Source organism: Pelodiscus sinensis, chromosome 6 (genome assembly GCF_052426305.1).
Source record: "Pelodiscus sinensis isolate ZL-2025 chromosome 6, ASM5242630v1, whole genome shotgun sequence".
Lineage (NCBI taxonomy): Eukaryota > Metazoa > Chordata > Testudines > Trionychidae > Pelodiscus > Pelodiscus sinensis.
In genome coordinates, this window is record NC_143057.1 from 53235768 (window position 1) to 53248759 (window position 12992).

At 41.3% G+C, this 12992-nt stretch overlaps 1 protein-coding gene across 4 annotated transcripts in view; it reads right to left on the reverse strand.

Annotated features, from left to right (window-relative positions):
• GRAMD2B (GRAM domain containing 2B) overlaps positions 1-12609 on the reverse strand; it is a 65619-nt gene extending 53010 nt beyond the window's left edge. For 2 of the 4 annotated variants that reach the window (XR_016349886.1, XM_075931926.2), the window contains exon 1: positions 12365-12608. Coding sequence is in view for 2 of the 4 variants with exons in the window: in XM_075931926.2 (XP_075788041.2) it covers positions 12365-12489 (125 nt within the window). In the remaining 2 variants the exon portion in view is untranslated. Of the gene's footprint in view, positions 1-12364 lie in introns of all 4 variants that reach the window. The other 2 variants (XM_089779279.1, XM_089779280.1) reach the window with 2 other exon arrangements.
• Positions 12610-12992: the final 383 nt, after the last annotated feature.

A 12992-nucleotide genomic window follows, 5' to 3' on the forward strand; every position in this document is an offset into this window, starting at 1 on the left:
GGTTTAGCAGACTAAAATTGAATAAAATCCATCAACAAAGTACACAGAAATAAATGAAACTCATCTAACTGGCATTTATACTGCCACATATATCCCACCCCAGAGTGTGCACTCGTCTGGATCTGAGTCCCAGACACTTGAGCTCTTGAAGATCTGTAGCTGGAGTGGAGACAGCACTGTGCAGGTTGTGTGTGTCAGTCCAGGCAGGCAGCTAGCTGCAAAATCCCTTTGCCACTGGAGCAGGCCCCACCAAATGCTAGCAGTGGGTTCACTAGGCAGATCATTCTGCCTCTTTTTGGACCCAGATTCAGTCTGTCTTCTGTGCTCGATCCCAGGCAATCCTTTCCCAAACAGCCACAGTTACTTCTGTGTAGATTCTTCTTATCCACAGGCATTGCCAGGGTCAATCACCAAGAGCCCCTGAAATAGCCTGCTAGATCCAAGCCCCACCCAGCAGGCTCTAGCTTCCAGATTGAAAGGCTCTGCACCAGAAATCTGGCTTCTCTCTCCAGATTGGAACCAATCAATTCTCTTCCTGCACTGCCTGGAAGAGAACAGTTCCCTTCCTTTTTTCTAAGGCATCATGGGAGTTTTAGTCTATAGGGCTAGATTGCAGCACAAAGGATTCTTCCTGTAAAAGTCGGAGGCTCTTAAAGGGGGCCTAGAAGTGATTCAGTTACAGGGCGGAGGAGCCAAAAGAGTCTGAAGAACAGAGTGAGAGCAGGCACATGCATTTGACCAGATGCTGGCACTCATTATACCTCCCCAAAGGGCCCAGGGTGGGAGGCTTAGGCTTGGGTCTGGATCACCCCCCCACACACACACACACATACATCTCCCCACCCCTTACCCTATCCTCTGCAACCCCAGCTAAACTCTTTCACCTGCCTGGTGATTCTTTTTCCTATATAGTAATTTAAAGACAAGCAATCCTGTTCCAGGCACATTCCATTTTCGTGGCACAACCAAACCCTGATCTCGCTTTGTTATGATAAGCAGAAGCTGCATACCAAAGGTGGGGGTTCCAGCTCTTACCATTTAGAAGGAGTTCTTGAACAAACAGACTCATGGATGGATAGACACACAAACTTTCTAAAATATATAGTAGAGAAGTATTAACAAGTCATTGTATAAAATGTTAACTTTGCTAGTGCTTTTTATGTAGCCTGTTGTAAAACTATGAAAATATCTAGGTGAGTTAATATAGCCCTGGAAGACCTCTCCATACCCCGGCGGTTACATGTACCCAGTGCTTTTTTTGTGATGGTACGCCCTGGGACAGCGTAGCAGCACCTATTTTCCCTGCTTAATTTACATGAATTGCAATCCCTTCTGGTACCGGCACCTCTTTTCTTGGGGCAGCCGGGTTGCTCAACAATTTTTCTCCCCCTGAGTTTTGGCTGGGTGTTTTTTTTTTTTTTTGCTCTTTGTTGCTCAACAAGTTTTCCCCCAGAGTACCCGCACTGTTTTTCTTACAAAAAAAGACTTCATGTACCCCTGGTTGAGAACCACTGTGCTAGCGCAAACCAACTTGTGGCTCCTTAGCTGCATGCAGCCCCTTGCATGGCCACTGACTTAGTGCAAATGTTCCAATGTGCTAGGAGTGCTCACTGCTTACTCCCCGCCTTTGCCCAGGCCCCATTCCCACTCCACCCCTTTTACCAAGGCCCCCACATGTTCTGCTGAGCCTGCCATCTCCACACTCCTCCCCAGAGCCTCCTGCATGATGTGAAACAGTTGATTGTAGTGAGTAGCAGGTGCAGGGATGGAGAGAAAAACTTCTGATTGGCGGACCTGCTAGCAGGCAGGAGGCACGGTGGCCGGGACTGATAGAGGGGAGCTGCTGAGATATTATTGTGTCTCTTTGGCATTGTACACTGGTAAATTCTGGCTCTTTCACAAACTCAGTTTGGCTACCCTGTGCTAGATGAAAGCAACAATGAACAGCTCCTCCTAATGGTCCAGTTTGTTTCCATTGAAACAAAACTGAATTAATATTGCTTTACAAATAGCATATATATTTTACTGTACTGTAAATAAGCACCTATAGCCAAAATGTGGCCTTATAAATTCTTATCTCTACATGCACTTAAGTTAAGATATTCTGAATGCTTTAGATAGACTTGCTATACACACTGCTGCAAATTAAATATAAAAGTCAAAATGAGATATTATGGCTCCAAAATGAGTTTCCAGAATTTCTGCTTCGAAGAAATATTTTAAAAAAATCTGTTTTTTTTTGTTTCAACATGAAACAAAGTTTGTGATTGAATAAAAACAGTGTAGTCAAAACCTTACTCACCAATGCCCCTCTTACTGTTCAACAGTACATCAAGGCTACGTCTATACTGGCCCCTTTTCCGAAAGGGGCATGCTAATTTTCCAGGTCGTAATAGGGAAATCCGCGGGGGATTTAAATATCCCCCATGGCATTTAAATAAAAATGTACGCCGCTTTTTTCCGGCTTGTAGAAAAGCCGGAAAAGAGCGTCTACACTGGCCCTGATCCTCCGGAAAAAAGCCCTTTTCCGGAGGATCTCTTACTTTGAAGTAGGAATAAGAGATCCTCCGGAAAAGGGCTTTTTTCCGGAGGATCAGGGCCAGTGTAGACGCTCTTTTCCGGCTTTTCTACAAGCCGGAAAAAAGCGGCGTACATTTTTATTTAAATGCCATGGGGGATATTTAAATCCCCCGCGGATTTCCCTATTACGACCTGGAAAATTAGCATGCCCCTTTCGGAAAAGGGGCCAGTGTAGACGTAGCCCACAAGTGTCTATGAGGACTGAATATGTTCTATTCCCCCTACTTAGAGTCTTGCTTGCCAGTCTGTAGCCATTCATATATTTACTCCCTGAGATGCTGCTCCTGTCACAGCTGACATGGTTTTAGCCCATCCTAAATCTCATCTTAGAAACTCCATTACTACTTCTCTGGCACCTTTCAGAATGCACCATCAGGACCTACCCAATTAGACTGTTCTACATATCAGGTCCTAGAGAGCACTTTTTACTGTGCTTTTTACTGTGCCTCTGAGGCAACAAGAGGGGGGAACACAAGCTGGTACTGGGGGAAGCCAGCTTAAAAGTTGCCTGTCCCCCTGCTGCCTCTATCAGAGGCAGCGAGGAGAGATAGGAGAGGCTGCTGCGAAGCATGTCCGCAGGGGATGCTGGACTTAGCATGAGCTGGGACCAAGCAGTCCCAGCTTGCACAGACACTGCTCCTCTGCATTTTTAATGTTGTAAAAGCCTGGCAACTCTTCCTATATTTAAAATGCAGAGCCACAGCACGGGTGGTTCCCGGAGCTACCCGCACTGAGGCTCTGCACAATGGCTCTATCAATTAATCCATATTGTTGATACAAATTGTATTGACTTATATGATTAGCTTGGTAACTGCAATTTAACATCCCTAATGAGTACCCGAACTTTTGGCCTAAAGCTTATAGGTGAAACATGATATATAGTACACAATCAAGAGTTGTGCAAAATGAACAGAAGTGTCTGAGGCAGGAAAAGTTTGGGATGTGCAACAAATAGGTAAGAAAATGCTAAAACCAACTACTGGAGAACCATACTGAATAAAATACATAATGATAGGGGTGTGTGTATATGGCCAAATGCCTAAGCCTCAGCCAGAGTCCTCCATAACACTGTCATGAAAAGCTTTGTGGAAGAATTTGTACAGCACTAAACACAAGCTGCCAATATGAAGTTGTGATATCTGGAACGCGTAAGGCAAACACAGAGCAGAGCTGTGTTGTTTTTATAACACACACCAACAGTCACTTAGAAACATTCAATCTGAGGTTAGGGGCCTACTACAGGGATGGGTGAATAAGGTGATGTTCTGTGGCCAACATTGTGCCAGGGGTCAGACTAGATGATTATGATGGTCCCTCTTGACCTTTGAGTCTATATGTCTGTAGAAGGATTATTTGAAGTATTCTATCAGGATCACTTTAATGACAAAGATAAGATTAGATAAAGACTTTTCAGTAAGCAGTAAAAATGTGAGACATGGGCGGGCTGTAACATAGAAATAGAAATTGTGCTAGAAGAGAAACTTAACTCAGACACGGGGAAAGATGTTGAAACCATAGCTAATCCTATCACACATGCAAAAGAGCCACTCCTATTAGAAACACAAGCAAGTCAATGAAATGTTGTGAAACATCTGCAAGTCCTTTAGCACACAAGATATGTACAAAGTAAATCGAAGTCCTGGTCAGGGTTTAGAAGATAAGTAGACCCTTGGGAATTTGATGGATGCTTCATTGAAACATTTCAGCCTATGGATTGCTCACGAAGTATTTGCTATGTCTATTATTTTGTGTATTCACTATTCAGAATTCCTTACTTGTAGGTTTTAATTGATTTGATATTTACAAATCCTATTTTGCACAATTTATGCATATCTACATGGGAATGAAATGTACATAAAGATTATGAATAAGTAAAACCTGCTGCTAGCCAGAAATTTCCTACACAGATGGTGGGGCATATACAGGCAGTCCCCGGGTTACGTACAAGATAGGGACTGTAGGTTTGTTCTTAAGTTGAATTTGTATGTAAGTCGGAACTGGTACATATTGTAGGGGAAACTCTAGCCAAACATTTCTCCAGAGCTCAGTTTTATTCTCCCACACCTCACTTCCCTCAGTCCTTTATTCTCAAGCTGAGGTGTCTGCTGAGAAAAGCCGCTCCGCGTCTCCCTGGTCTGCTGGGGGGAAGCAGCTAGTGTGGGGTTGCCTCACCCCGTTTGTAAGTAGGGATCCGATGTAAGTCGGATCCATGTAACCCGGGGACTGCCTGTATAGATCGCTTGTCCTAGGGATGATGATAGAACAACTGAATGAGTTATACATTAGTAGATATTGTGGTAGCTAATAAGAACAATCAGCAAAATATTCATATAAATTGGGGACACTTTATAGGAACAAAATATGAAACATCAAATGGATTTTCTGCAATGATGCACTAGTAACATGGTTCCAGGTCATGTAATGGTGGGTCTATAACACATTGTACATATGCCTTAGCCACCATTCCAGCATCTACTTGATTGATATTCTGATACCAATGACTTGCAAGAAATTTTCCATGTGAAGTCCCAGTAGGCCCAATTTGTACATATGAGGAAGTGTCATTGCAAAAATACTATATGGAAAGAGAGGCAAAGGTCAATACACCACCAGAACAAAATGCACTGTGATTGGTGGAACACAGGGTCATTCATATCTCCAATCTGCTCACAGAAACCTCAATAATATAAAGTAACAAAGACACAGATAATAGTTCAGTTACAAGTCCCTGTTCACTAAACTTTCCAGGTCCTTTGGACATGTCTACACTCCGGAGAAGGTTGACTCTCTGGAGGTCGATCTTCTACTGTTCGATTTAACAGGTCTAGTGTAGACCCCCAGATTGAATGCTGAGGGCAGTTCCTGCTGGCATCCAGCGCTCCTCATTCTGCGAGGAGTAAGGGAAGCCAACGGGAGCATGTGCTTATGTCAGCCTTCCTCAGTGCAGATGCTGTGGCAGCTCGGTTTAAGGTAAGCCGAATCCAGATATGCATTTTGTGTAGCTAGCTGGCGTACCTTAAGCTGAATTGTCTGGTTTAGCGTAGACCTAGGCTTCATGTGCTCACTTGTAATGGGGGGAAGTATATGAAGCCTGCTGAAGACAATCATTGTTTGCGTCCCATTCCTTAAATATAATTTCCCCAATGTGAGAATCCTTTGTTCAATGCTCCCTTCAATCCCCCACAACCCAGAAGAGAACAACATTCACAATGGATTCCAGCACTGGGTGACATAGCTACCTGTTTATGTAGAACCAACCACACAATTCAGGCTTATTGGAAAACCATAGCCATTCACAGACCATTGTCTTGAGGTTGGGGCCATTAAGTTCCTTAAGTAGCACTAATTGCTTTCATTAGAAAACCTCAATTAATAAATGAGTTTTCACTTCATCTTTCTAACTTCACATACAAAAATGATACATACAAACAAATTTCAGTGTATTTCAATATTTCAACGAGAGGTTACATGCCACATTTTGCATAAATCACATTTGAGTTATGCATGTTCATATTCAAAAATATTTCCATAAAAATATGGGGACAGTGTCACATACTCCATTGTAAATTCATTTCAAGTCCTGAATGAATACAAATATAGTAACACACTTACTGGGTACACAGTCCACAGTGACAAAACTTTCAAGGCACATACCAGTGCAGTTAGGACAGCAAGTAAAACTGGTGACTAATCAATAGGGCTAACACATGATAGGAAGAAATAGGCACACATGTAGACCTTGTGAACCAACTATGCACATACTCATAATCAGAATATTTGCCCTGTGGATTGCCATAAGAAGTCAGCATGAAGGGCTATGAGACATAAATACTATTATCCGCAAGTAGAAATGTGCATAAAATTAATCCCATGGGCTTTCCTGTCATATAAATGCCTTCTAACGGTGATAACACAGTCAAAACTCCGTACCCATTTCATCAGCACTTCCTCTCCAAGGTTACATCTATACTGTGGCACTATTTCGGTATCCTGAAATAGCTATTCTGCATCTCTTAAACCAGCCAGTTATTTCAAAATAGATTGTGAAATAACAGGCTTGCGATTCCGACATCTCTGTAACCTTTGTTCCATGAGGGTTAAGGAACGTTTTGGAATAGCGGTTTATTTCAAAATTAGGTGCGGTGTAGATGGCATCACATTTCAAAATATGCTATTTTGAAATTAGATCATAATAAGATACGCAATTTGTGTAGCTCAAATTGTGCATCTTATTTCAACCTATGGGTGCAGTGTAGATGCACCCCCAAGTGTCCACAGACATGTTGTATGTCAAATGCATTCTTTGGTAAGGATTATCATTGATATCCTTTAATCATACTCGGACTACTTGTATAGTATGGATTGCCATTAAGTGACCTGGCAGCCTGATCTGCTCCCACTCGCTCTCTCCCAGTCTGCTACACTCTGCTTCACTATGGAAACAGGAAGCAGAGCATCCTGGCCCTGGCCCTGGCCCCAGGATTCTCTGTTTCCTGTCGCTGTGGTAAAGTGGAGCACAGAAGTCTGGGAAAGGATGGCGTGGCAGAGCAGGCTGGGTCACTCCGACTCCTGCTGCCACAATGAGTGGAGGCTGGTAATCCCCCAGCTCCTGTTGCTTGCGGGAGGTGCCTGGAAAGGGTAGGGTGGGAAAAGAGCAGGGGAAAGAGATGAAACAGGAGTGAGGTGGAGATGGAGCAGAGGCAGGATGGGGGGGGGAGGCGGTTTGAGCCAGGCTCTACACCCCCGGGGGACAGATCTGCCCAACTCCTACTGAACAAAATTAAAAAACAAATATAGTCTAGTACAGTGTTTCTTAAAACTGTGTTCTGAGGTATGCTGCAGAGAACAACAAAATTCAAAATGACCACCCTTAAATGGACAGGCGACTTTTTTTTTCTTTGCTCAGTAACTTTCCCCCCAATTCTTTTTTTCTCAATAACTTTCCCCCTGACCCTTTCCCCCGATCTTTTTTGTTTTTTGTTTTTTTTGTTCAATAAAAAATCCTTGGTGTTCCTCATAAAAAAAAATATTGTTTGGTGTTCCTCGGTCTCAAAAAGTTTAAGAAACATCGGTCTAGTAGCACCTTAAAGACTAACAAAACATTAAGGTGCTACTAGACTATTTGTTGTTCTTTTAGTTTTTCCTGTTACAGACTAACTCAGCTTCCCCCCTCTGAAGATTTTGATCCTACAGAACAGTAAAACTTCTGCTAGTAAGCTATTGTACCAGGTAAGATCCTGGCTCCACTGAAATCAATAAAAAGCTCTAATTGACTTCTGCAGGGCCAGAATTTCTCCCATTGTGCTTTCTAACCATGTTAGTCCTTGCAGACTATGTTACCTACTGCTCGAGGGAAACAGTCTCTGAGAACTACAAATGTCAAGCCAAGAATTAGGAAAGTAGATTATGATAAAAATATGCCTTCAGTGTATACCTTTGTAGCCTTTATACCTGATGTTCAAAAATCTCAACTTTTTATCAAAGTGGAAACTAACCAATTTTACCTGTCTTTCATTTACAGAAAGACCTTTTCCTTTCTGCTATTACTACTACTAATAGGACTTATTTTTTTGATTAGAGTAGTGCCTAGAGGTTCCAATCCAGGTCAGAGCCACACTGGGCTAGGCTATGTTTTATATAATTAGACTTTCTCTGACCTAAAGAGCATAGAATTTATAAACAAAAAAAGGCATACAAAGGGTGGAAGTGGAAACTGAAAGGTAAGGTGACCTATGCAAGTTCACATAGCAGATCAGAAGCAGGAATAGAACCCTCAACTTTGTTGCCTCAGAGGGTATTCTACACTACAGAGTTTTGTCGGAACTTGAGGAATGTCCACACTGCAACTGTGTTCTTCCGGAAGAAAATCAAAAAAACACAGGGGTTTTTCCAGCATTGGTAATCCTCATTCTACGAGGAAGAAGCCTTTTTGCAAAAGAGCTCTTTCACAAAAAGGCGTGTGGATGGGAAAGAGGAAGTTCTTTTGGAAGAAGAGGAAAGAGGAAAAAGCACGGCTGCTCAGGTGTCCATTCCATCCATAGTAATCACAGCTTACATGCAAGAGAGCGTCCATTCAGTCTGGACACTCTCTTTTGAAAAAGCAGATCACCTTTCAATGCACTCTGGCAGTGTGGACACTCTCTTTTGGAAGAAGTTTTTTTGGAAGATCTTTCAAAAAAAGCTTCTTCTAAAAGAAGCCTGTAGTCGAGACATAGCCTCTGTTACTGCTGTAGTCATCAGGTCGTTGTTATAAAATAAGCCTATCCTTATCACCAGGGCTCGCCAAACTGTGGCGAGCCCCACTCGCCAGCTGTGCTCTCCAGCGATCTGCGCATGCGCAGATCATTCTGCACAGGCGCAGATTGCCTGAACCCGGCTCTTCCGGGTTGTGATCTACTCTCTATTTTCGAGATTGCATTATTTGTCGAGCCCTGCTTATCACAAGTTATTTTCTTATATCTCTTCATGCAACAAAGTTAGTCCTGCCTGTTTAATTACCTACAATGACTTTCATTAGATGAAGCTTCTATTATTCATTTATCTTTTTATGGTAGCCTCCAGATTTTTCTAGACATCTAGGACAAGAAATTCCTACCCTGAATTGCTCAAACTCTAAGGAAAAATTCAGAATGAAGAAAACATATAACATCAAAAATGAATTACATTAGTCCAGTCAGCTCCTTGCTGTTTTTATAGCAAAGAAAACTGAAGGTAATAAACTGTTCTACTGAACAATTTATTTCATATAAAGAAAAAAAAATCTCTTTTTCTTTTTGCTGCTTTGGGAACCTGTAAAAAATGTGTCCCAGATATAACAGGCCACATCAGACAAATGCTTATCCTGGGGAAGTTTGTTGTGTTATTGACCATCGAAACAGTTCACAATGTTTTAAGTGGTCATAATTAGGCTATAAAGATAGCACATCTTTAAGAAGAAAGGTGAACATTTATCCCTCTCTTTACTGCTTCAGTTTGTCTGAAGCCTTGGTAACCTAGTGTGGGTTGGGCTTATCTCTGAAGGATACAGTTGTCACCACCAGAACTTCATTTGTATTTAGTGCAAGTACATATTCTGAACAACATATAAACTTCAGCAAGAAGAACCTAAATTAATGGTTTCCTAATAAAAATGCTTAATATCTACGTAATACTTTTCATATTCAAACTGTGTTATGGCTGTTAATTAACCAACCCTCCTCACTTAGACCTCTGTGCAATAGATAAGTGTTCTTAATGACATTTCACAGATGAGGAAACCCATGGGGGAGAAATGAAGAGATTTACCCAAGACAAACTGCAGATCATTGGCAGAGCCAATATAAGACCCGAGGACCTTTTGACTTCTAGGCTATACTGGTTCCCACACTGGAGTCCCTTTTAGATTTTCTGTGTGTGTTAGCTTAATCATTACTGGCCATCGCTAATCCTTAATTTACCTTTACAAACATCTGATGTACTGAGAATAGATTTTTTTATGCTTGCATTATCATTGTATTATTGTTAAGGGTGATAATACATACAGAATGCAGTAGGTATACACTGAGTCTTGTAGACACCATAGACAATAAGGACCCTAGTCTACTAACCTTAAAAACAAATTTGTACATAGTCAATCCATTGGATTGGCCTAAACCACAAAGTTTGAGTTAAAGTTGAGACTTTTCTGAGGTTTGATGGATTTGACTGTAAGATTTTGATTCAGCCCCTGTAGTAGAGGTAGAGATCAATTGTGAAGTTCAGATCTTAATTAACTGGTCTGGATTGCTGGAAGGTGGCTCTCAGGACAGTTTTGTGAATCCACCTGACAGTGCTGTGGATGCATATTATTAACACTCTTTTTTTTGGATATAGATTCCTAAACCTGATCCATAAACATACAGGGCTATGCATGCTGCACTCCTAACTGAAGCCTTGGTTGTAGTATAACATCCCACCTGTTTCTGAAATCTGCTCTCTATTTGTTTCTGAAATCAGGTCTGCTCTTTGTCAGAAGCTGCATGCTGCCATGGTAATAAATGATGTGCTCCCCTGTCTGAAATGTTAATAGGCCCCTGGATTCCTGCAGATTTATACTCATTTGCACAGTGCCAATTACAGCAAGAGCAAAGCTGAGGTATATAAAAGCTTAAATATACAGTCACTCTTTGGCCTCAAGCATGACTAATTATGATTACTGAGAACAATCATTAATATGAAATTGTTAGTCTCTATCTTTACACATAGATAATGTTCTATAAATAAACAGGATAGTCATGAAAATTAATTGGAATAAAAAAAGTCTGAATGCCTTTTAAAAAATCTTATTTCACTGACAGTGGCATGCACCTCACTTTAGGAGTCGTAACTGCGACACACATACCGGAAACAAGTCCATAAGTGCTCACTCCAACTGCCAGGTCATGCCATGGAATTACATATGCTTCCTTCCTAGGTTGTCTGTTTTTTTGTTGTTGTTAAGTTAGTTCATGTTGTTGGAGTGTTTCTTTTTTAGAAAGGCCTTTATGATCCTCCACCAGCCACCAGATTGAGCAGGACTGGATTGGATTTCTACAGGGTCTTTCTCCACCACTTGCTATTTGGCGGGATAGGTTGTTTCTGAGTGACATGAGGCATAGGAATCTCTACCTCTCCACAGAATGATTATGCTGCTTCCAGAACATCCAGGGTATCTAGCTGGGTATGCATACCCCTCAGCCACATCTGGGGTACATAACATGGTGAAGCGAGTAAAAAATAGGCACACAAATGAACACTGGATGCTGATCTGAAAGCAGGCCCTAATTGACTCCTTTCAGGAAACAAAAGGAACTTCTGACACCAATTTAATTAGAACTCAGGAATTGCTGTGTCCTGATCCTGTGCTCAGGTTGGTAGACAATCTCTTTCCCATAGTCAAAAACTAAAAATTATAAAAGACATTATGAAAACATAAACATTAAAAAAATATTTCACAGAACCTGAGGTCAGGCTATCAAACTAATTTAACCGTAAACAATATTTTTGAAGCCTGGTCTCCAATTATTTTAACACGCTGAGATTTATTCTTGTGTTGCAAAATGACAGTTACCCAAAGGAACGGCCAGGGTGTTCCTCACGAGCCCCGAATGTGCTTATGTAACACACACCAATCACCAATTTATAGTTTAAAAAAAAAAGACTGTGGTGGTTATTAATAGTATTTGTGGCACGGGGCAGATACAGAGGTCAAATAGTGGTGGAAAATTCTCATGCAAGTTAAAGTGGTGGCAGAGCTATTCTAAGAAGCTCCTTCAGCAAATAGCCCTTTGCATAACTCCCATTCCTCACAGACAAATGTGCTGGAACAAGGGGTGCTCCTGCACCCCTTGGTTTGAACTGGTTTCCACCATAGAAAGGGCTAAGACTATTATTTGAAATTATTCTTATTATTTCTATACAAAAATAAGGAACTGTAGTCTCATAAATCTTGTGCTGCCTCGTAAATTCCCCCGCCGCGCCCTTTAGATTAACTTCCTCAATACTAAAAGTCTCAGAAGAGTAGCTGTGTTAGTCTGTAACTGAAAAAAATTAAAAAACAACTAACAGTTCTGCAGCACGTTAGAGACTAACACTAAGTCTCATACTAAGTGCAGCCACTCATCCAACTGTAATCGTTAGCACTGTGTGCTTTGCCTTCACAAATTAAACGTCTTTGTGAGGGCTTACAGCAGCATAGGTGCGCTGGTGCCATCCTACTCTTTCGCTGCTATTTTCTCTGCAGATATCAAATTGGTTCAAAATGCTGTCTGAACTATATTGAACTTACCTCAGAAACACTGATCCAATGCTATCTGTAAGGCTGAGTGGAGAGCCCTCACCAGGCTTCCGGAAGCTGTTTTGAGTCTCATAATGAAAAACAGAGTCATCCAAGGAATGCCTTTTTCTCACCATTTTTAATGGAGTTAGTGGCAGAATTCAACAAATTCAGCACAAATTGCTGATCTCTGAAGTGATCCTTTAAAAGTTCATCCGTTCACTGCTGTAGGCAGTGCATTCTTGATGTGAACCCAGCTCAAGCTACTTTTTTTTGTTAAATCTGTTAATAAGTAACACGTTAGCATGATATCACAAGGTGGTTTTCCATTTGTCCATAGTGCTTCATATACTTCAAACAAGTCAGACTATGTTGTGAGATAGGACTTTAGAACTGACTACTAGCCCTATTACCTTGTTGGTATAAATCACTTCTCATAGGCAGCTCTAATACTATTAGTGAAATCATTCTGCCTTTTAAATTAAAAAACATGAGGATATGTAAAAGAATTGCACTCTTCAAATAAATTTTCTTTGACAAGTTCAGCATCAGAAGCAAATAGAAATATGCTCTATACCATATGGACTATCAGCCTGACTCTAATTACTCAGAACGGCAAAGTATATTTTATATAGTATAT